This window comes from Mastomys coucha, unplaced genomic scaffold, assembly GCF_008632895.1.
Source record: "Mastomys coucha isolate ucsf_1 unplaced genomic scaffold, UCSF_Mcou_1 pScaffold6, whole genome shotgun sequence".
In the NCBI taxonomy this organism is placed as follows: domain Eukaryota; kingdom Metazoa; phylum Chordata; class Mammalia; order Rodentia; family Muridae; genus Mastomys; species Mastomys coucha.
In genome coordinates this window covers 119402082-119424529 of record NW_022196912.1, presented here as the reverse complement: position 1 = coordinate 119424529, position 22448 = coordinate 119402082, and the positions used below count along the sequence as shown (strand labels likewise).

At 42.4% G+C, this 22448-nt stretch overlaps 2 protein-coding genes across 5 annotated transcripts in view; one reads left to right on the top strand and one right to left on the bottom strand.

Moving 5' to 3' along the window:
- Gskip (GSK3B interacting protein) overlaps positions 1-2845 on the bottom strand; it is a 21543-nt gene extending 18698 nt beyond the window's left edge. The window contains exon 1 of one of the 2 annotated variants that reach the window (XM_031357870.1): positions 2703-2845. The gene's annotated coding sequence lies outside the window, so the exon portion shown is untranslated. The other variant, XM_031357869.1, reaches the window with a different exon arrangement.
- The window catches only part of Atg2b (autophagy related 2B), a 68702-nt gene that overhangs the window by 3552 nt on the left and 42702 nt on the right, over positions 1-22448 (top strand). For 2 of the 3 annotated variants that reach the window (XM_031357865.1, XM_031357864.1), the window contains exons 2-11: positions 6277-6439; positions 10062-10214; positions 10926-11028; positions 12062-12224; positions 15159-15338; positions 17375-17471; positions 18002-18187; positions 19141-19295; positions 19383-19485; positions 20864-21125. In XM_031357865.1, coding sequence (XP_031213725.1) covers positions 6277-6439; positions 10062-10214; positions 10926-11028; positions 12062-12224; positions 15159-15338; positions 17375-17471; positions 18002-18187; positions 19141-19295; positions 19383-19485; positions 20864-21125 — 1565 coding nt within the window. The remainder of the gene's footprint in view (positions 1-6276; positions 6440-10061; positions 10215-10925; positions 11029-12061; positions 12225-15158; positions 15339-17374; positions 17472-18001; positions 18188-19140; positions 19296-19382; positions 19486-20863; positions 21126-22448) is intronic. The other variant, XM_031357866.1, reaches the window with a different exon arrangement.

The following is a 22448-nucleotide window of genomic DNA, read 5'->3' as shown; positions in this document are numbered from 1 at the left end:
TTTTTTTATAAACCTGCATCGTTAATAACTTTCCAGACTAGACTTTTTGATGCCTTTAGTTTTGGGGATAGGGTCTTGCAAGGTAGCCCAGTGCTGAACTAAAAATTCTACTTAGTCTGCCTCTGGAGTTCTGCTATCTCTCTTTTCAATAGAAATGGTTTTAACCACAAAATCATGGGCCAACAGAAATATTTCCAAATAGTTTAAAAGGATGAAACAAATATGTTTTGAAAAGCAGTTATTTAATTTCGTACTCTCTTTAGAAGTATCCTTACTTGAAAAGTCAGATTAAGTATGTTGTATGGTTTTGGAAACTGCCATGTAGCAAACTTCCATAGCTATATGGCTGCACAGGGATGGTTGTCAGCTACAACTACCACTTTCCGTGGGTGGAAACTGCTCATCTCTAAACCCTACTCACAGATACCCGGCTATAAGGGAACTAGGAAGCTAGAGACTTGCTGTCACGCCACCAAGACCCCACTGTTCATTATAAAGATGATGTCCGCTCAAGTGGGGTGCATAGCTGCTGGTCTTTCTGTTCCAGTTTGGGGTATAAGCTGAAAGTAGTTGAGTGTCCCTGTGCCTGTTAACTATTAGGACATATTTTAATCTAAAATGCGAAACATTTGACACAGAATGTCTGAATGTGTCCTCACACTCCTATGAGTTACCTGTTGTGCTCTTAGATAGATAACTTCACTTATGAGATCATGGACCCATACAGATCTTGAAGTGGAAGGGAGATAGAGACAAGGGTTTAGAACTGGGTGGCAGTTGGAATGTGCTGCCTTGCGGTCTTATGAACTCCTGGTTCTTAGAAGTGGGTAAAAAAAGGAAAAAGGGTTCTGTCCAGTGAGAGATTGAACTGTGTGACTCACTTCTTTTCAACTCCTGAAGACTAGGAATTTATTTTAATCATTGCTTATAGAATGATGGGATTTTAAAAACTTTTTCCATTTAAGCAATGTACACACACACACACACACACACACACATGTCATAGCATGCCTGTGGAGATTAGAGGATGACTTGCAGGAGTTGGTTCTCTTCTTCCCCCTTGTATGCTTTGGGGCTCCAACTCAGGTCCCATACTGGTGGCAGGAGCCTTTATGTGTCTGTTTTAATTTTTAAATGGAGGCTTTTATTTATAGGGTTAGCATAGTTCTGTAGTGTGGCAGACTGGCAAGGGCTGGATGGTCAGACAGTGAAGTGGATAGTGAGTCTTTCTCATGAGAACTCACTTTGTTTAGGAAGATTGGCAGCAATGAATTATTACCCTGGAGCCTTCTAATTTCACTTTAATAATTTTTTATTACTTTGGTACTTATATTTTACAGGTGTATGTGTAATAAAAATTGACCTTCAGTGCAAGAAGCACTAATCTGCAATTGTTTCCCCAGTGCTAGAGTATATGCTAGAGTAAGACTTTCTTTTCTGACTCTCTGCATGAAACTCATTGGGGAAAACTGAAAACAGAATGGCCCTAAACAGGAGAGAATGTCTTCTGAGGTGCTGTAGGAAGGCAGGTACACTTGCTGAGTTGCTAACTCAACTGACTCCACCGGCAGCTCTAGAACCATGAACTCTCATGGGAACACTCCCAGGGGAGGGAAGAGAAAGTTGGCTGAGTCAGTTTGACTGATCAACTTGAGAATTTTCTCTTGTTTGTTAAATAAACTTAGAATTTTCACAGGAGTGAGTTTTGAAGTTTATCATTCAATGTACAGAGGAGTATATTTATAGATCTCATACACAGAGACATTGTACTATAGTTTAGTGGGCCCAGTGTAAATTCTCAAACTATTGACTATAGTTCAGAACTCCTTTTTTCTTTTGATATCACCCTTCAATACTATAATGCAGCCTTCAAAACAATGTATTTAGGAGGCTAATGTAGCCACAAAAATTGAGATAAATTTGGTCTATACAGAGAAAAGAGCCCAACTAAATCCAGTTTCTTACATGGTTTACTGCTGTTGACAGATATGTGAGGTGCAAAGGCTAAGTCATTGGTTTTGTATACTTGAAAGTGCTTTGATGTAAGTTTAATTGTTCATATAAACAATAAAACTCATATATTTTCTTGGTGGAAAAATTCAGGGAGTGTGAAGCAATCATCCTTAAACTCAGCTTGTCTGCAGATAGAGATAGGGCAGCCAGATTTTAAATTTTTAAGATTTATTTACTTATTATATGTAAGTATACTGTAGCTGTTTTCAGATACACCAGAAGAGGGCATCCAGTCAGATGGTTGTGAGCCACCATGGTTGCTGGGATTTGAACTCAGGACCTTCGGAAGAGCAGTCAGTGCTCTTTTTTTTCTTTCCCCAGATTTATTTATTTATCGTATGTAAGTACACTGTAGCTGTCTTCAGACACCCCAGAAGAGGGCATCAGATCTCATTACAGATGGTTGTGAACCACCATGTGGTTCCTGGGATTTGAATTCAGGACCTTAACTGCTGAGCCATCTCTCCAGCCCACAGTCAGTGCTCTTAACCATCTCTCCAGCTGCAGATTTTAAATTTAAGTTATGGAAGTATTACATAAACAAGCATTTCTGAGCTTACCTTTTCTATTTTATATGGGGGACTTCACTTTTAGTGTCAGGCATCTGTCTGTTAGGGTTTCATTGCTGTGAACAGGCACCATGACCTTGGCAAGTCTTATACAGGACAACATGTAATTGGCTGGCTTACAGTTCAGGGGTTCAGTCCATTATCTTCATGGCAGGATCATGACAGCATCCAGGCAGGCATGGTGCTGGAGAAGCAGAGGGCTCTACATCTTGATCTACATCTTGTTCTCAGGTGGCTAGGGGGAGACTACTGCCACACTGGATGGAGCTTGAGCATATGTGACCTCAAAGCCCCACCTCCATTGTGACATACTTCCCTTAACAAGGCCACACCTCCCTAAAGGTGCTGCTCCCTACCTATTCAAACCACCACAGCATCTAAAGACTTCCTTTTAAAATGAATGCCAAGACTTAAAGCTATTTTTAACATGGAAAATGTAAAGCAGAGAAGAGGGAAAGTCTCTTACAGGACAGTTATTAGCAGCAGTGGAATAGAAAAGGCTATCAGTTTGTTATAAAAGTAATTGTAGGGCTGGTGAGATGGCTCAGCAGGTAACAGCGCTGACTGCTCTTCCAAAGGTCCTGAGTTCAAATCCCAGCAACCACATGGTGGCTCACAACCACCCATAATGAGATCTGACACCCTCTTCTGCTGTGTCTGAAGACAGCTACAGTGTATAATAATAAATAAATCTTTGGGCAGGACCAAGCAGGAACTGAGCAAGCTGGGCCAACCGGAACAAGCAGAGGTCCTAAAAGTCAACTCCCAACAACCAGATGAAAGCTCACAACTATCTGTACAGCTAGGTGTGCACTCATCTACATAAAAACATGAAAAATAAATAGATAAATCTTTAAAAAAAGAAAATGAAAAAACATAGTTGTAGTTTTAGGTTTTTGTAATTTGCTGTTTCTGTGCCTTTTGTTTTGTTTTGTTTGAAGCAGTATCTCTATACCTTGGCTGGCTTGGAATTCATTATGTAAATCAGGTTGACCTCGAACTCACAGATACCCTGCTGTCTCCAAATGCAGGCGTGTGGTACCACACCTTGCTTTAATTTCTTACTAATGATTTTTTATATGCTGCCTATTTTATACTGTGGTGTTGGTGATGTTAGGCGGAAACGAATCCTACTGACTTTTTATCTGAGTTCAGAGCAGTTGTGAGGCAGCAACAGCTGGAAGTGTCAAGGCCTGGGAACCAGTAGTGAAAACAGTGTAGTATTGGCTTAAGACGAGGAACTCAGTGGCTGGCTTTCTTCAGATGGTGTGAATAATTAGTGTGGACCAGTCAGTGGCCAGTCAGTGTTAGGAACAAATTGGAAAGATGGAAATGCCACTATGTGGTGTCATGAACTGACTGGGAATAAAAAATCCCGGCTTTGTACTGCGGCGCTCCTCTCATGTTGTGCACAGCATGCTCCGTTTCTCCATCGGCCTGCGATGTGCTATGAAAATGAGTTGTATGTGACAACCAGTGAGACACATCAGTGACTGATGACCACTTGAACAACTAAACCCAAGAGAATGCTTCTACAACTAGTAGGATTCAGGTGACACTGTCCAAGAATCCCTCAAACCCTGAGTCAGGGACTAAAACAATACTTACTTGTGTCTGTATGTGGCTTTTACTTATCATGTCATACATGTGGAGGTCAGAGGACAAGTCATCTCTCCTTCTACCAAATGGGTTCCCAGAGATCCAACTCATTTCCGAGACTTCATGGCAAGTGAAGTAATGTGCTCAGCCATCTTGCCAGTCCATCAAAGCGTAGATTTTTTTTTTTATGCAATAGGAATAAACATTTCTTACTGGAAAAACAAAATAAGTTGATTGTAATGGTTTTTCTTTTGATTAATAAGGATCGGTTTGGGCCTATTTATAATGATTTAAAATCCCTGATCCAAAATGACAAACCCTCTAATAATCCTACATTTATTTATTTATTTACTTATTTATTTCACTTATTTGCGTAAGTGTGCGAGGGTGTGCATACGTGTGCACTCTGTGTGTTTGTGTGTGCATGTGTGCACTGTGTATATTCATGTGTGTGTTTGTGCGTGCGTGTGTACTCTGTGTGTATGTGCGTGTGTGTATGCATGCACATGAGCATGCTGTGGCGTGCATATGGAGGTCAGAGTACAGTCTGTGGTAGTGAGCTCTCTTCTTCCCAGGGACCAAACTCAGATTATCTGGCTTTACCTCATGGCCCTTGCAGTTTCTTTTTGTCAGCCTAATAGAAGGGAGGGGCAAGGAGGAGGGAAGGAGAAGGCTGAGTCTGAGAGAGAATATTTGATTGTCCTGAGCTTCCAGGGTGCTATCTGCAGAGACTACAGGAGCAGTGGGCTTCAAGGATGGGCATAGAGAACTATGGGGAGCTGACAGTGTGAGTGCTGACTAAAGAACACAGCTGCCCAGAACGTCCACAGTGTGAAGGGTGGAGAAACAAAGGCAGATGATGACAGTTACATGAGCAACATGTCACCTAAGCCACTGGAAATGGAATGTGAAAAAGTAGGGTAATCCTGGGGGCTACATAAGATGAGAATTTAAGAAAGCTGAGGCCTGGGAAGATGGCTCACTTGGGAAAGTGCTTGCTCTGAGAGCATGAGGGCCTGAGGTTGGACGATGAGCACCTCCTAGGAAGCTGGGTACTGTGACGTCCCTGTGGAGCTGCAGACAGGGCATTCCTAGAGCTGCCAGGCCAGGTAGTCCAGCACAATTACTGAGGTCTACATCCAGTGAGAGACCTTGTCTCACTGTGGAAAGTGACCAAGGACAATGGGGACACCCGACATTGACCTCTTCACCAGACACACACACACACACACACACACACACACACACACACACACACACTGAGCACATGTATCTGTGGGAACATAGCAAAAACACTTTGAGCATTTACCCCACCCTCACCCACTAAATAATAATAATAAATAAATGTAAACTTGCTAGTTCAAAAATTTAATAAAAAAAAATCATTCTTGTTGCTGGGTGTGGTGGCACAGAGTTTTAATCCCAGCTCTCAGGAAAGGCCAGCCTGGGCTAGAGAACTAGCTCCAGGACAGCCTGGTATACAGAGCTAGTTCCAGGACAGCCAAGGCTACACAGTGAAACCCTGTCTTGGAAAACAAAACAAAAATCTTGCTGTTTCTTCTAAATCCTTGGAAAGTCTTTAGGGTTCAGACAGACCTGAGGAAAGCTCTTTGTATTAGTCAGGGTTCTCCAGAGGTCAAGAACTGGTAGAATGACTCTGTATGTATATAGAAAGAGGGATTTACTAGACTGGCTTACAGGCTGTGGTCCACTTAGTCCATCAGTGTCTGTCTACCTCAAGAATTCATGAGGCTGGATAACTCAGCTGGTCTCGACACAAAGAAATCGATGAGCACAGGTGTTTCGCCTGCATGTGTGCCCAGGCACCCACATGCCTGGTCCCTGGAGGTCAGAAGAGGGCTACAGATGATTGTGAGCACATAGGCACTGGGAATCAAACCCAGGTCCTCTGGAACAGCAGCCAGTGCTGTTAGCCACTGAGCCTTTTTCTCCAGCCTAGGCTTGCCTTACATTTTCAGTGCTCAGCACCTCTGTGGCATCTTCACATCATTGAAAAAGTTGACATTCTGTGTTTCTGCTTTCAAAGTGAGTTTGTTTTGTCTGATTTCAAAGTGAGTTTTTTTTTCCTCTCTAGTGCCTCAATGAAATCTTGGAGTCAGCAGATGCACCGTTAGAAGTCACTGAAGGATTTATTCAGTCCATTTCCCTGTCAGTCCCATGGGGCTCCTTGCTGCAGGACAACTGTGCACTGGAAGTGAGAGGACTGGAGATGGTCTTCCGGCCTCGACCTCGAGTAGGTAGGTGTTTCCAGGTGCTTGTCAGCCCAGCTGTAAGCAATGAGCATGGATTGATGACTTTGAACTGGGTCTGTGAGACTTCTCAGTTGATAGGATATGAGGATTTATGTGAGTATACCTATAGAACGGTTTCCCTCCTTAGTCCTGCTCCAGAGCACTAATGTATAGATAATACATGGTTATTGATTTCTTTTTTTTTTTTGGTTTTTCGAGACAGGGTTTCTCTGTGTAGCCCTGGCTGTCCAGGAACTCACTCTGTAGACCAGGCTGGCCTCGAATTCAGAAATCCGCCTGCCTCTGCCTCCCAAGTGCTGGGATTAAAGGCGTGTGCCAGCATGCCTGGCATGGTTATTGATTTCTAGTTATCCGAAATGACTTCTCTTTTAAAGTTTCAAAATCTTGTGTTTCCAAATGAGAAAGACTATTCAAAGATTCATGGAAGGGCTAGGATTGGGTTGGGTTTTTTTGTTTGTTTTGTTTTGTTTTTTTGGTTTTTCGAGACAGGGTTTCTCTGTGTAGCCCTGGCTGTCTTGGAACTCACTCTGTAGACCAGGCTGGCCTCAAACTCAGAAATCCACCTGCCTGGGTTGGTTTTTTTAAAGTCAAAATTGAAACTTTTGTTATTTTAATTATATGTATGTAGGGAGGGGCTTGGGTATGTGTGCGCATCAGATCCCCTGGAACTAGAGGCACAAGCAGTTGAAGGCTGCCTGCTGTAGGTGCTGGGAACTGAACTCAGATTCTCTACAAGAGTAGTACAGGCTCTTAACTCTCTAGCCTCCAGGACTGGGTTTGAAGGGACTTTGGTTGGTAAAATCTGAAACAACTGTGGTGCTGAAAAATAATGACCACTAGTAATTATAGCACTAAATTTGTGACTCACCACATCCATGTCGATAATAGTTATGTAAGCTGGGTTTGGATAAGGTGATGTGCTCTCAACTGTAGAAGGGAACACAGAGAAATGGGTAGAAATGGTAACTTTAGATACATGCTGCGTAAGTCATACATAAGTAATAATCCAAAGTATTTCCTGAAAAACAAAAATTTAAATGATGCTTCATAGAACTATAGTGATCTGTTTTGTTGATGTATTTATTTTGAAGCAGTCTCATAGTGCAGCTCAGGCTGAACTTGAACTCACTGTATATGGCTCAGGCTGGCCTTGAAACCATGATCTTCCTGCCTTAGCCTCTTGAGTTTTTCCACCACATCTGGAAAAGTCTGCTGTTTAATTGTGTGTGTGTGTGTGTGTGTGTGTGTGTTCATGAACATTGAAGCCAGAGAACATCCTCTGGTATTGTTCCTAATACTCTGTTTACCTTATGTTTTTGAGATAGGGTCTGATATAGTCTGGATTCAGGCTGGCTGGCCAGAGAGTCTTGGGCATCTGCTTGTCCTTGTTCCTTGGTGCTAGGATCACCATATTAGACTTTTTTTATGACCAGATTTGAGCTTGAACTCAGGTCCTCATGCTTTACAAGCAAGAACTTTATGGACTGAACTACCATCCCAGCTTCCTGATAATTTAATTTATAAACACGTTGTATCTAGCCAAGAGTGATAAAATAGATTTCTGACCCCTGCTCTCAAGAGGCTGAGGCAGGGTAATTGCAAACTTGAAGCCAGCCTGAGTCCATAGTAAGATTCTATCTTGGCTGGAGAGATGGCTCCATGATTAAGAGTACTGACTGTTCTTCCAGGGGTCCTGAGTTCAATTCCCAGCAACCACATGGTGGCTCACAACCATCTGTAATGGTCTCTGATGCCCTCTTCTGGTGTGTCTGAAGGCAGTTACAGTCCTCATATGCATAAAATAAATAAATCTTTTTAAAAAAGATTCTATCTCAAAGCAAAAATCCCCCAAACAACAACAAAAATGATGATATCATCCTCCTCCTCTTCCTCCTCTTCCTCTTCTTCCTCCTCCTCCTCTTTCTCTTCTTCTTCCTCCTCCTCTTTCTCTTCTTCTTCCTCTTCCTCCTCTTTCTCTTCTCCCCCCTCTTCCTCCTCCTCCTCTTCTTCTTCCTCCTCTTCCTCCTCTTCCTCTTCCTCCTCTTCCTCTTCCTCCTCCTCTTCTTTCTCCTCTTCTTCCTCCTCTTCCTCCTCCTCCTCCCCCTCATCATCATCATCATTATTGCCAGGATCCCCTGGTTGTCCTGGAACTCAGTATGTAACCAGGCTGGCCTTATACTCACAGAGGTCCTCCTGCCTCTGCCTGCCTAGTTCAGGGATTAAAGGCCTATGCTACCAGTTCTGGCTCTGATTCTATCTTTCAACCATTGTGGGCAAATACATCTCCCTTTGGAAAGTTGAGCCTTGAATTAGCATTAAAAGGGCTTTTAAGTTCCATTTTGGAAGGCAGCAGTTGCAGTAATGTGTCAGATTGTTTTGAGCAATATAAGGAGGTATGGATTTCCTCATCATGCAAGGTCTGGGAAGGGTTCTCAAGGTTCATGTGTCCAGTCCCTCCTAGGACACTGATTTCACCTGCATCTGCACTGATTCTGTAGCTGCTGTCATCTGCCCCTCCTGCTGAACTCTCTCCTCCTGCAGATGGAGAGTAGGCTTTCCTCAGTCTTCGCAGGATTTCTTGGTGACGCCTCCATACTCATTTTTGCCCAGCTATCTCTTACCTCTTACCTCTCCTAATGCAGATAAGCTGTCTTTTTTTTTTTTTTAAAGATTTATTTATTTAGTATATGTAAGTACACTGTAGCTGTCTTCAGACACTCCAGAAGGGGGTGTCAGATTTGTTACAGATGGTTGTGAGCCACCATGTGGTTGCTGGGATTTGAACTCAGAACCTTTGGAAAAGCAGTCGGTGCTCTTAACTGCTGAGCCATCTCTCCAGCCCCCAGATAAGCTGTCTTAAGTGCATACTTATAATTGATTTTGCCAGCTTTCTAATTGCTTAGCAGACCTCAGCCTGCAGGCCACGTTAGTGCACCATCTGTCTTCATTAGTCAGATCTTAGTGAGACACAGCTGTCCTGTTCACATTGCTGTCTATAGCTGCTTGCACACTCTGAGAAAGAGCTGGCCAAGTGTGACAGAACACACAGCTCACACAGCCAAATAAATATCTGCTGCCTGACTCTTTACACTGGACAGTGTTAAGTATGATGCAGTGTATATCTACTAGGTTTTGTTGAGTCAATAAAAATTAGAAGTTGAGGGCTGGCGAGATGGCTCAGCGGGTAAGAGCACTGACTGGTCTTCCGAAGGTCCTGAGTTCAGATCCCAGCAACCACATGGTGGCTCACAACCATCCATAATGAGATCTGACGCCCTCTTCTGGTGCATCTGAAGACAACTACAGTGAATTACACTGGAGTGAGCGGGGCCATCTGTACAGCTACAGTGTACTCATACACATAAAAATAAATCTTAAAATAGAAATTAGAAGTTGATAAAAAAAATTGATGAAACAAGAATATCTTACAGACTCTTTTGCCTGTACTTTTGTTGTTGTAAGGTGATAGTTAATGTCCTGTGTAATTTCTAGAATATTCTTACAAGTACCATCATAATGTTGACAATCTACCATAAATATAATATTTTAAGAAATGATATTTATAGAACTTTGAAAAGTTATTTAGGTTTATTTGTACTTTCTGCAGCAACTGGGTCTGAGCCTATGTATTGGTCAAGCTTCATGACCAGCAGTATGCAATTGGCAAAGGAGTGTCTTAGCCAGAAACTGACAGATGAGCAAGGAGAAGCATCCCAGCCTTTTGAAGGACTGGAAAAGTTTGCGGAAACCATCGAAACAGGTTTGCATTATGAGCATCTTCACAGCCCTGGTTTTATATGGTGGTTTTGGGCCTTAGACCCATTTGTTGTAGGGATTTTTAAAAGAATTACTATTCTCTGAGGCTGGAGAGATGGCTCAGTGGTCAAGAACATTGGCTGCTCTTCTAGAGAACAGATTCAATTCCCAGCACCCACATGGCAGATCATAACTGCCTGTAACTCCAGTTTCAGAGGATCTGACACCTTCATAAAAACAAACATGGAGGAAAACACCAATGCATATGAAATAAAAATAAATCAATTATTTTAAAAAAAGAATTACTTTTTCATTTGAGAACCAAGGCTGTTTTAAACATTCCATTCAGTTTGATTGTATGCATTAGTTCCCAGGGTTCTCCTTGTCTAGTTTATTATGCCTATGGGAGGATCGGGCTAGAGATCAGCCTTGTCCCAAGTGTCTGTTGTGATGGAACTTGGGGATGTGCTTATGGGCCACCGTGTGCTTTGCATAATACGGGCTCTGGGTGCTTAAAAGGAAACAAACTGCACTTTTTTATTTTGTTATCAGACTAGCAATTATTTCTTTCCTGAGAGTGGATGGTAATGTTGCAGTGATCAGCACTTGCTAAGAATAATGTCGGCCCAGCAGGGAAGGGGAGGGAGGGAGGGGTGGGTGGGGTCTTACTTGGTGTACACACGGTTTTCCATTAACATTTGCTTGTTTGCTCTAGTACTAAGAAGAGTGAAAGTCACTTTTATAGACACTGTTTTAAGAATTGAACATGTGCCAGAAAATTCCAAAACTGGAGCTGCACTTGAAATCCGCGTAGACAGGTAAGATGATTTTATGCCTGAAAACTCACGACCTTACTCTGGCTCTGACATTGAGGATGCTGGAGGCTGAGGGCTGCTAAATTAATGTAATGCATAATTTCAGAGTACAGCACTGCTCTCTGAGGTATCCTCTCATCCCATTCGGAAACTGTAAGCCCCCAGCTAGAGCGTAGTTATATCCAGGGCTATGTGGAGCTTGCCTAAGCAGTTTTCTTAGTTAACTTGTGTGCTGCCATGTTGACGCTCTTTTACAGAGTCTGTGCTTTCCACATGTGAACAGTCGTTAGGTGCATCTCAGTAATGTGAAAGACTCAATGTCATGGTGCTTGGCTTGGATACTGTTTTAGTGAAAATGGATGATGGTGCTGTTTCTTTTGAGAATTTTGTGAGGATTATTTTAAGGTTAACTATCTGACGATTTATTTAAGTCAAACATGTCGCCTCTTATGGGAGCTCTGACAGTGTTGAAGTAGTAACTGTTCAACTGTGACCGTGTTATATGGACTCCTCACAGAACTGTACATTGAGGGGCACTGGAGACATGGCTTAGTGGCTGAGAGCATTTCTGGCTCTTCCAGAGGACCTGAGGTCAGACCCAGCACTCACACCGACCAGTTCACAGTGGCCACTAACTCCAGCTCCAGGAGATCCAGTATTCTCTTCTGTCCTTGGGGGGCACCTGCACATATATATGTAACATATACTCATACAGATACTACCTATACACATAAATGAAAAACATGCATGTTGAATATCAAAGATGCTAACCTCTGCTTCCAAGTGCTGGGATTAAAGGACTGAGTCACCACGCCTGATGAAACAAACTTCTTATGAGACAGATGTTTCTGTAGGTCAGGTAGCTCATCCTGCCTCAAGCTCCCTGGTGCTGGGCTGCAAGCATTATTATTATAGACGTAATCTTAGGAGCACTAGCTGTGAAATTTCCCTTTAACTTGGAAGAGTCCTCTTCTTCAAACAGTTGTTGCAACTAGGTCCCCAGGAGTCTGTACAAGTGCCTCCTTGTACCTTTCAGAACTGTGTACTGTGACGAAACAGCCGACGAGTCCTCAGGAGTCAATGTGCATCAGCCCACAGCTTTTGCTCATAAATTGCTGCAGCTCTCTGGAGTGTCTCTGTTCTGGGATGAATTTTCTGCTTCAGCAAAATCTTCCCCCGTGTGTTCAACTGCACCAGTGGTAAGAAAAATGAAGCATAAACCCCCAGACGGTTGGGGGCATTGCTCAGTCGGCAGAGGGCTAGCCTAGCATGCATGAAGTCCTAGGTCCCATCACTAGCACTGGGAGGCAGAGTCAGGATCAAGGGCATCTTCAGACGGGCAGATCTGAGTTCAAGGCCGCCCTCAACCATGTATGTATGTATGTATGTATGTATGTATATATATATATATATATATGAAACCTTGTCTCAAAAAAAAAAAAGAAAACAAACAAATCAAAACCCAACCCAACAGAACAACTCAAAACATACTCCTGATTTTTAGAAGTTTTAAATAAAGGCTGTCAGCCAGGTATGGGTATCATAGAAATTATTAATAGTCCTGGCCCGGGGTTTCTATCCTGACTTTGGCAATGAGTTCCAAGATAAAACACATACTCATCACTCACACACAGTCTTTTTTTTTGTTGTTGTTGTTTTTTGTTTTTGTTTTTGTTTTTCGAGACAGGGTTTCTCTGTGTAGCCCTGGCTGTCCTGGAACTCACTCTGTAGACCAGTCTGGCCTCGAACTCAGATCTGCCTGCCTCAGCATCCTAAGTGCTGGGATTAAAGGCGTGCACCGCCACTGCCCAGCTCACACACAGTCTTTATAATATTACCTTAAGCAGCACAGTAGCTGGGCAGCTGCCTACCCTTCATGCTGTTCAAATTAACTCTCCTATCAATGACCCTGAGTTACTACTTTCTGTGTTCCATCTGAGCTGCTCTTAACTCCCGTTGCGCAACCCTCAGGGCCATGTTTTTATGGCTCAGCTGACCCATGGTGACTTCTCCTTCCTTCTCCACATTCTTCTCTCATGGTTCTCTCTCCCTCAAGCCATCGAAGCCTCAACCCCATCCATGTCTCTTCAACAGCTATTGGCTGTTGGCACATTTATTTACCAATCACAGTTAACTGGGGGCAGGGTCACTTAGTGTTTCACCTTTGGGGTAAGCAGTCTTGTGGGCCCCATATTAGCATTCAAATACAGCAGCATTGGGCCAACCCACTACAGTGGGAGTGCATACTGTAATCCCAGCATTTGAGAGGTTGAGACAGGAGACTTTCCAGTTTGAGGGCATTCTGGGCTACTAGTGAGTCTCTGTCTAGGAACAAAAAGAAGCTGGAGACTGTTAAATTTTCCTGAATACAACATCCACTAATGAGTTCAGCAAATCTGAGTAACACAAATATTTAGCTAATATATCAGACACCAGCCTTGAACCCCTAAAGCTCTGCCTGCCCTGCCAGCCTGCTGCCTATTAATGGAGACATGCTTCATGTATATCTGTAGGTAGAATGAGATGTTAACATCTAAGGGAGCTAATTCTAGTTGTCTTGATGGTTTTGGAGTCTGTGTGGAGACAAGGCTCTGGGCATGTCTTTGAGGAGTCTCTGTTCATGATTAGATGGGTGGGCTTCCCTAAGCGTGGGTGATGCCATTCGATGGGCTGCCCTCAGGCCACAGAACAAGGAGAAAGAAGCCGAGTACAGTGCTCGTGGTAGCCTGCTTTCTGACTATGTGTAGTATGAACAGCCGGCCTCTTGGCCCCTTGCCTTCCCCAGCACAGTGGAATGCATGCCTGGGCCTGGGAGCTGCAGGAAACCTTCCTTCTTCCTTCCTTCCTTCCTTCCTTCCTTCCTTCCTTCCTTCCTTCTTTCCTTCCTTCCTTCCTTCCTTCCTTAAGTTGCTTCTTGTAATGCCACTCAGCCAGAGCTTCATACCTTTCACATGAAGAAGCACCACTCCGTTCCATGACAAATGCCTATCCTGGTGAGCATTATCATGAGAACTGCACCATAAGTGTTTCCCGTTACTAAGAGGCCTTAATTCTTTGCCAAGCACAGCTTTTTTTTTTTTAAGGTTTTTTTTTTTTTTTTAAGTTTTTTTGAGACAGGGTTTCTCTGTATAGCCCTGGCTGTCCTAGAACTCACTCTGTACCCAGGCTGGCCTGGAGCTCAGAAATCTGCCTGCCTCTGCCTCCCAAGTGCTGGGATTAAAGGCGTGAGCCACCACTGCCCGGCCACGGCATTCTTTTACAAGTTACTTTTATAAGTACTTCTATAATTTGCCTTTTGTTTCACAAGTCAGGTCTTTGGGGAAGGCTTGCTTCCATATGTGTGTGTGTGTGTGTGTGTGTGTGTGTGTGTGTGTGTGTATGTGTGTGTGCACGCGTGAGTGCACACCTGCATATGTATTTATTGAGATATAGTCTCTCACTTTGTCACTGTGTGGCTCAGGTTGTTCTCAAGACTAGTGATTTCCAGTCTCAACCTCTAGAATGCTGGAATTACAGGTGTTATTTCCACATTGGTTTGGTTTTCTTACTTACATTGCGTATTATTTGAACAAATAATTGTGTGCATGTATACACACACGCACACACAAACTTGTGTGTACTGTATTTAGGGACATGTGAGTGGAGCTCCAAGGACAGCTGGAGTCAGTTCTCCCATGATTATGTGCACTGTAGAACTTAACTCAGGCACCAGGTATGGGCAAGTGCTTTTCCCAGTGGGCCACCTTGCTGGCTCTGCTCTGTTTCCATAAAGTCTTCCCATGATTTGTTTTTATTTCTGGGTGCTATGCTAACAATACTGCTTCATTTTAGCTACAAGGCAAGGCTGTGCCCAACTTAATGATGCAGTTTTGCGAAATACTTCATTCTCTTTTGTTTTTGTTTTTGGGATGTCAAGACATTTCTTTGTGTAGCTTTGGCTGTCCTGGAACTCTGCTCTGTAGACCAGACTGGCCTTGAACTCACAGAGATCATCTGCCTCTGCTTGGATTAAAGGCATGAGCCACCATCACTGGGCTAAATACTTTATTCTCAAGCTGATATTTATACCTCACACCCTGACTTATTTATGCTAAAATATTTTAAATAGTTACTCTACTTTTATTGCCTTATAGGAAACTGAGCCAAAGCTGTCACCTAGCTGGAACCCCAAAATTGTTTATGAGCCACACCCACAACTAACTAGAACATTACCAGAGATAGCGCCCTTGGATCCAGTGCAGATTGGAAGGCTACTGGGCAAGCTGGAGTTGAGTCTCACTTTAAAACAGAATGAAGTGCTTCCAGGAGCCAAGGTCAGTATTCCTTTTGTTTCTTCTACCAAACTTGAGGTATTTAGTCTCTACAATGTATGGTGGGTGGTTGTCCTGGGCTATCCTGTGAGCAGCGAGTGTCTATCTTCACTGTCAGTGTTCTGGCCTGCATTTTCCTGCCTTTTTATGAATTTCCCTTTCTTAAGAAGTCCTTTATCAGGTCTTTCCCTTGCTAACTTGGAAGAGGTTGTTAATGGAACAGATATTGTAGGTAGCTGTAAATGCTGCAGGGACTGCCCTGCTGTGGCAACATCCTTAGGAAACCAGCTCATGTGTGTCTTTGGGGAGCGCATGTGCCATTTCTTAAAGAAAGCAAGCTTCTTGAAGAAGCTTTCATGGTTCTCTTTTGGTTAGATACAGTTCTTTCCGTTTGTAAGCTTTGATTTTGAAGATGTAAAGTTTTGTACACTATCTTTAGATTTGTGTAACTATTCTCTGTGTTGCTTTTAGAGTCTTCATATTAAGGGACAGAGGAACACAAAGTAGCACTTTTGTGTGGTAACATTGTGTTCCAGTTCCAGCCAGTCTTGAGTATTTGGAGACATGATTATTCTTGTCTGTACATTAATGTTTTTACATAATTACTTGAGTATGTATATTTTGTTTTATATAAATAAATGAATATTATATGGAAACATTAAGTTCTGGAGATCAGCACTGGGCAGCATAGAGCTTGGAAATCGTAACTCAGAATGGTTGTAGTGGGGTGGCATGCCAGATTAGAACTTTATAGTCTCTTCCAGTGTTCCTTAAACCTGAGTCTCTAAGCTGTGTGTTCAGATGTCATTCAAGAGTGCATGCCATGATATCTGAGAGTTATGTCATTCAAGGGTGCATGCCATGATATCTGAGAGGTGCCTCTGTAGTCTGTTGCATCTTACACATTTAGTTTCAGTGGGTGCTTGGGGATGGTTTGATTGAATTTAGAAAAATTTGTTGCCACATTACAGAATTGAAAAATTCTTAGTTATTATTTTCAGTGTTCTATATTTTCAAAAGAAAATAGTGAGTACTTTGTTCTTTGAATTCTAAATTCAGAATGTACCAATAATGAGATATTTCTATGAAAGTTAGAAATGAAACACCTATTTTCCATTCTAATACAACCCAGAGTGTGATTTAATTCAAGAAACAAAGTTGTCCAGTAACACATATCCCTACTCTGCCCTGCCTTAAGGATGTGGGCTGGGTGTCAGCAGACACTCAGTCTGACATGTGCCACAGACAGCCATGCCTCCTGAGGAAGGAGCAGGGCCTTTGCATTCATGTCTCTTAGGTTCAGATCTGCCTGAGAAGTATGGTCTTTGCTCCATGGCTCTGTTTCCTTGTCTGTAATACAGAAACAGTAAAAACTAGAGAGTAGGGGCTGGGTAATGGCTCGGCTCACCAGACACAATGAGATAGATGTGAGGGAAAAGTGTGTATAGGGAACAAGAAGGGAAGGACCCATTAGCACTGCTTTCTGTCCGTGTTTCAGCTGAGCCTTCCGGCCTGTGTGCAGAAGACAGGCTGTAGCCCAATAGCATCCTTGAGGCGTGCTGTGCAGTTTCCACATGACTGAGCTGGGCCTACAGACCCTGACTAAGTTGGTTCTGAGGACTTGGTTGTTCTGAAGGGTGATGAATGCTGTGTTCTTGCTGTGTTCTCTGGTCTCCAGAAGGTGTGCAGATAGACAGATGGTATGATGCTGGACTAGATAGACGGACAGTATGATGCTGGACTAGATAGATGGACAGTATGATGTTGGACTAGATAGATGGACAGTATGATGCTGGACTAGATAGACGGACAGGACAGTATGATGCTGGACTTGCTGATGTGGAATTTCTCAGGATTTTCCCTCCTGCAACAACAGTTGCAGGTCATTATGCTCTTTTATTGAGACTGTGTGAATTAATAGTGTTAGGTGAAGCTGCCCAAGACCAAGGGTGATACTTATCTCAGTGCCTTAACTTCTTCCCAGTTCCTGATGGTGAGCCTGTGAAGTATTTATTCTCAACTGTTCTTATGTTTTTAAGTTGGATGTTGATGGACAGATAGACTCCTTTCATCTATTCCTGTCACCAAGGCAGGTACACCTCCTTCTGGATATGTTAGCAGCTATTGCTGGACCAGGCAAGTATGGCTCTGCTGTGATTATATTCTGTGATTCTTGAAACTCTTAAGGGAAAATATAGAATATAGATGAACTTGTATTATTTTGGCATATATGACATTAAAGGTATATTGTAAGTAGATATCCTGGCTACTTTATTGGATTATATATTTTATATTGTGTTATGGTTTGGATTTGCATTTAGATTATTTGTATTACATTCATTTTAAAATTTGTTTTGACCTGTATCTTTGGTTGGGGAAACATCGTATTTGATATTTCATATATCTCATATAACTGAAAAAAATGTAATTCTTGTACACAGTAGGTAGCACACACATTATTTTTAGATACTCATATTTTCTAGAGGTAAGAGTTTAGGTTCTTGGCTACTTGCTTAAAACTGTTGCTTAGACCTCTGATTGATAGAACGGTGCTTTTCTGCTAGTGTGGTCAAGTTGCCATTGGTATTGGATAAGTGGGGTTTGGGAAAGAAATGCTTAAGTAACTAACACAAATTTAACTTTGCTTTCCTTTTATATACATGTAGAAAATTCTAGCAAAATAGGGCTAGCTAATAAAGACAGGAAAAATCGACCCATGCAGCAGGAAGATGAGTACCGAATTCAGATGGAATTAAACCGGTATTATCTGAGGAAAGATTCCCTCTCTATGGGTGTGTCTTCAGAGAAGAGCTTCTATGAGACAGAAGCAGCTCGCACGCCTTCTAGCCGCGGTAAGCAGCTCAGGCAGCCAGCAGTAGACCTGCATTTCCCTTAGGTGGAGTTGACTTGATTTGGCTTCTGTGAAAAATTGATTGCAGCGGAGAACAGAAGACCTGCATTGGCTCTGTTCTATTGGTACCAGGCTCCTGTTTTCAAGGGTATAAGTGGTCTTGAAAGCAATGGTATTGTCCCTAAGAGAGTCAGTGTGTAAAATGTAGATGGAGACATAAGTAGTTTGGGGACACCTGTCATCTCAGAGTGCGCTCACCTGAGTGTGCAGCGGACTCCCTTAGGTAGGAAGTGTTGCTGACCTTCTGTCTGTTGGTCTAACTGTAACCCAGCCTGCTTTCCATTACGGGGATTTCAGAGTGTATGAGCACTGTGTAAATAGTAAGAAGCTGTTAAAATCTAAAATGTTGAACCAAATAAAAAATAAAGCCCTACTCAAAGAACTTGTAGATATAATGAGCTTGATTTGTGTGATGGTCAGACAGTCACTATAGAGAAGGCACTGAACTGCCTGTGGAGTCCTAAATGTCTCTGCTCTCTCGTTCTCATCTGGAAAGTAGTTATATCCTTGAGAAACCAGATTGCAGCACAGTTACACAATTTTATTATTTACAGTTTGGTGCTGGAGATGAAACCCAGGGCCCCATTTGAGCTAATGTCATTTGAAAATCTGAATTTTAACTTCTCAATTGCTATATGACAACTAAACATTTGTTGTCTTACTGCATGTTATATAAACCCAGAAAACCCTCAGGGGAAGGCTGGATCCTTTGCTGATTGTGTGCAGTTGTATGTTTTCTGTGCTGCTGAGGGCCGTGCTCATGCACGCTCCTCCTGCAGCAGAGCCGGACAGCTATGTCTCAGAGAATTGGAGGGAGGGTTCTGTGTGACTAAACTGCTTGGGAGAGCACACTGGGGGAATGCATCATCATTGACAAAGTATAATTCTCTCCAGAAGAAGAGGTTTTCTTCTCCATGGCTGACATGGACATGTCTCACAGTCTGTCCTCTCTCCCACCCCTTGGGGACCCACCACACATGGACCTGGAGCTCTCGCTGACTAGTACTTACACCAACACACCTGCAGGATCTCCGCTAAGTGCTACTGTGGTAAAGTATTTCTTCATTTCTTCTGATCTTAAGCTGCTTCTAAGACCCTAGGCTGTATTCATATATTTAAAAACTAATCTTTTGTAGCTTCAGCCAACTTGGGGAGAATTTGCCGACCACAAAGAACAGCCAGTAAGAGGGCCAGCATTCCAACCTGACATGGTCCACCCGGCATCTGTACAAAAAGCTGGTTAGTTTCCACCAGAGGCTTTGAAATGTGAAGCAGAGTATCTGTATAATAATGTATTTGCCATTTTTCCCTCTCCTTTCAGAATAAACATCTGATCTGGTCTGTCTGTCTGTCTGTCTACCTACCTAGCTTCCTATATGTATTTACCTATGTTTTTGTCTCTATCATCTATCTATTTATCAGTACTTCTTTTCCTGTGCTCCTGAGGATTGTACCCAGGGCTTGCTCATGGCAAGCCTTCACTCTTTCTATCACATTCTATATGTGTGTCTGTCATAAGTTTTCTTTTAGTCATGGAGAGTCACAAAGTTTAGGAAGGAAAGAATAATTGGACAGTTCATTGAAAAATATTTTAAAATAGTTACTTATTCACTATACTTCTTTTTTGTTTTTGAGGTAGTGTCTCATATGGCTCAGTCTGACTAGCTTTGGTCTCACTTGAACTCCAGACCTTTCTGCTTCCACCTCCTGAGTTGTAGGTTACTAGGTGTGCACCACTATGCCTGGTTCTCATTATACTTTTTTATATATTTAAATACATAGATATTATGGGGAAATATACAGTAGGTTTTACATCATTGCAATTTAAAACTTTCAACTATCTGATTTGTGTTGTGTGTGTATATGTATGGACATGTGTGTGTTTATGTGTGCCTGTGTGTTTATGTTATATGTGTGCCTGTATGTGTATGTGCATAGTACGCATGCATGTGCATACATGTGTTTATATGTATAAGCATATTGTGCACATGTGTGTCTACATATATGTTTATGTATATTTTTGTGTGTGAATGTGTGGGTGTGGCTATGTGCACATGTGTGCCTGTGTGTGTTTATATGTGTATGCAATACAAGTGCATGTGTCTGTCGAATTGGACATAGAAACTTGACAGTGCCCAGCCAGTCCTCCATCATTATATACTAGCTCGCTGAGTTGTTTTTTCATTGTTTTTATATTGTTTAAAAGAAAGTTTCAGTCTTGATTCTGCATTTCCCTTCCCAGAAATGGGAATTGAATTTAATACTTTGAGCATGCCAGGCAATTGCTTTACCACTGTTCTGTACTCTTGAACCTTATTCTTCAAAATTTAACTGAACTAATTTAATTGAACTAAGCTCAATGGACAATTTGGCATGCAGATTTTGGTTAATCTTAATTTTTTTTTCTCACAGTTTTATAGTACAAAAGATGTGTCCACACATTTCTACTTATTGAGATGGACTCTTGTACTTCAGGTACAGGAATTCTGCATGCCGGATGCAGCAGGGTAGCAGTCTATTTTAGATGTCTCCTGCTACTCTAGCTGCTCTGGGCTTGCTCTCTTAAAGCTAAGGTAATGTCTTGCCATTCTGACTCTTATAATTTCATTTATTCCAGCTCTCCCCTCTAGGTCTGTTTCAGTGGATGAATCCAGACCGGAGTTTATCTGCAGGTTGGCTATCGGCATATTCTCGGTCTCTGTGCTTCACATCGATCCTCTGTCTCCAGCGGAAACATCTCTGAACGTCAATCCATTGACACGCATGGCCATCGATTTCTTCTCTTGTATAGAAAAGATGGACCCAGCAATATTTTCGACGGGAGATTTTAAATCTTTCCGAGTGGTCTTTGCTGAAGCTTGTTCACACGATCACCTTAGGTGAACTCTCATGATTACTAAACATACTTCATAAAAAACCAAATACGCACTTTTGCATCTGTCTACCTTTCTACATTGGTTTTTAATGGATAAGTCACTACGGTACTACAGAGATGATTCGTAGGATCTTCACATGGTGTAGTGTGAGAACAGTGCAGCTGTAGAGCTGGGTAGTTTGTAGCTCCCTCCGTCTTTGCCAAGTTTGTGTGACCACGTTTTGCTCTCATCTTTGCCATCAATGTTGAAATTATGGAATGGTTCTTTTTGGCACTGGCAGTGACAGAGGTGATGGTGGTGGTGAGGCTGGGACTGATGAGGGAGAGCTTGGGAAAGGCCCAGCTAGGCCATGAGGTGGAGAGTTACCAAGCCTGGACCAAGTTTGCATGCTTCAGTTTCTACTATTCTTAGAGCCGTGAGCCTTCCTGAGTTGAGACCTAATAGATGAGCTAATTGAACCAGCAAATATAGAGTTAGCTTCGCAAATGGTGTGTGTGTGTGTGTGTGTGTGTGTGTGTATGTGTGTATGTCTATTGCTTTATGTGTACAGTAGTGACAGTAGTTAACTGCCATGTGAGTGCTGCGGTCTGACCCTGTATCTTCTGGATTCGCCTGTGTTTAATCTTAATCACTGAGCTCTTTCCAACCCCAATACTGTATATTTTAACATGTACGAGATCTATAAATGAGTAAAGTGAGTGATATTTGTATAATATCTGCACAAATAAATTTATTTTTGGTGACAGGAGATCATGAGGAGGCAGTCTAGTCTGGCCTCAACCTTTCAGGCAGCCTAAGGCAACCCTGGGCTCCAGCCCTCTTGTCCTACCTCCTGAGGTGGTAGATGTGAGCCACCATGCTTGGTTTTAGGTAGTGCTGGGGGTTGAACCAGGGCTTCACATGTACAGGGCTGGTGCTCTGCAGCTGAGCTGAACCCTTCGTCCTAGCTTGAAAACTTACTTTTTTAGGTAAGTTTTCTGGAGTGTCACAATTAACATCTGAAGTAGTTTTTACTCCCATCAATAGATGCTCTATAGGTTAGGACCATAGTACTTCTAATAAAATTATAAACATTTTTTCTCAATTTTGTTAGAGTTCAAAACAGCTTCTGGTAGAAATATGACCAAAAAAACCCAAAAAACCAAAATACTGTGAACCCATCAACTGAAGTTTTTAAAATTACTGCACAATTTTTGTTCCTTGGGTTTGGAGACAATCTCGACTCTCAGAAACACTGGTCTGAAACTCATGGTCTTCCTGCCTCATCTTCCAGACCTCTGGGATTTCAGGTGCTCACACTGTGCCCAGGTTGTTTTTTTTTTTTGT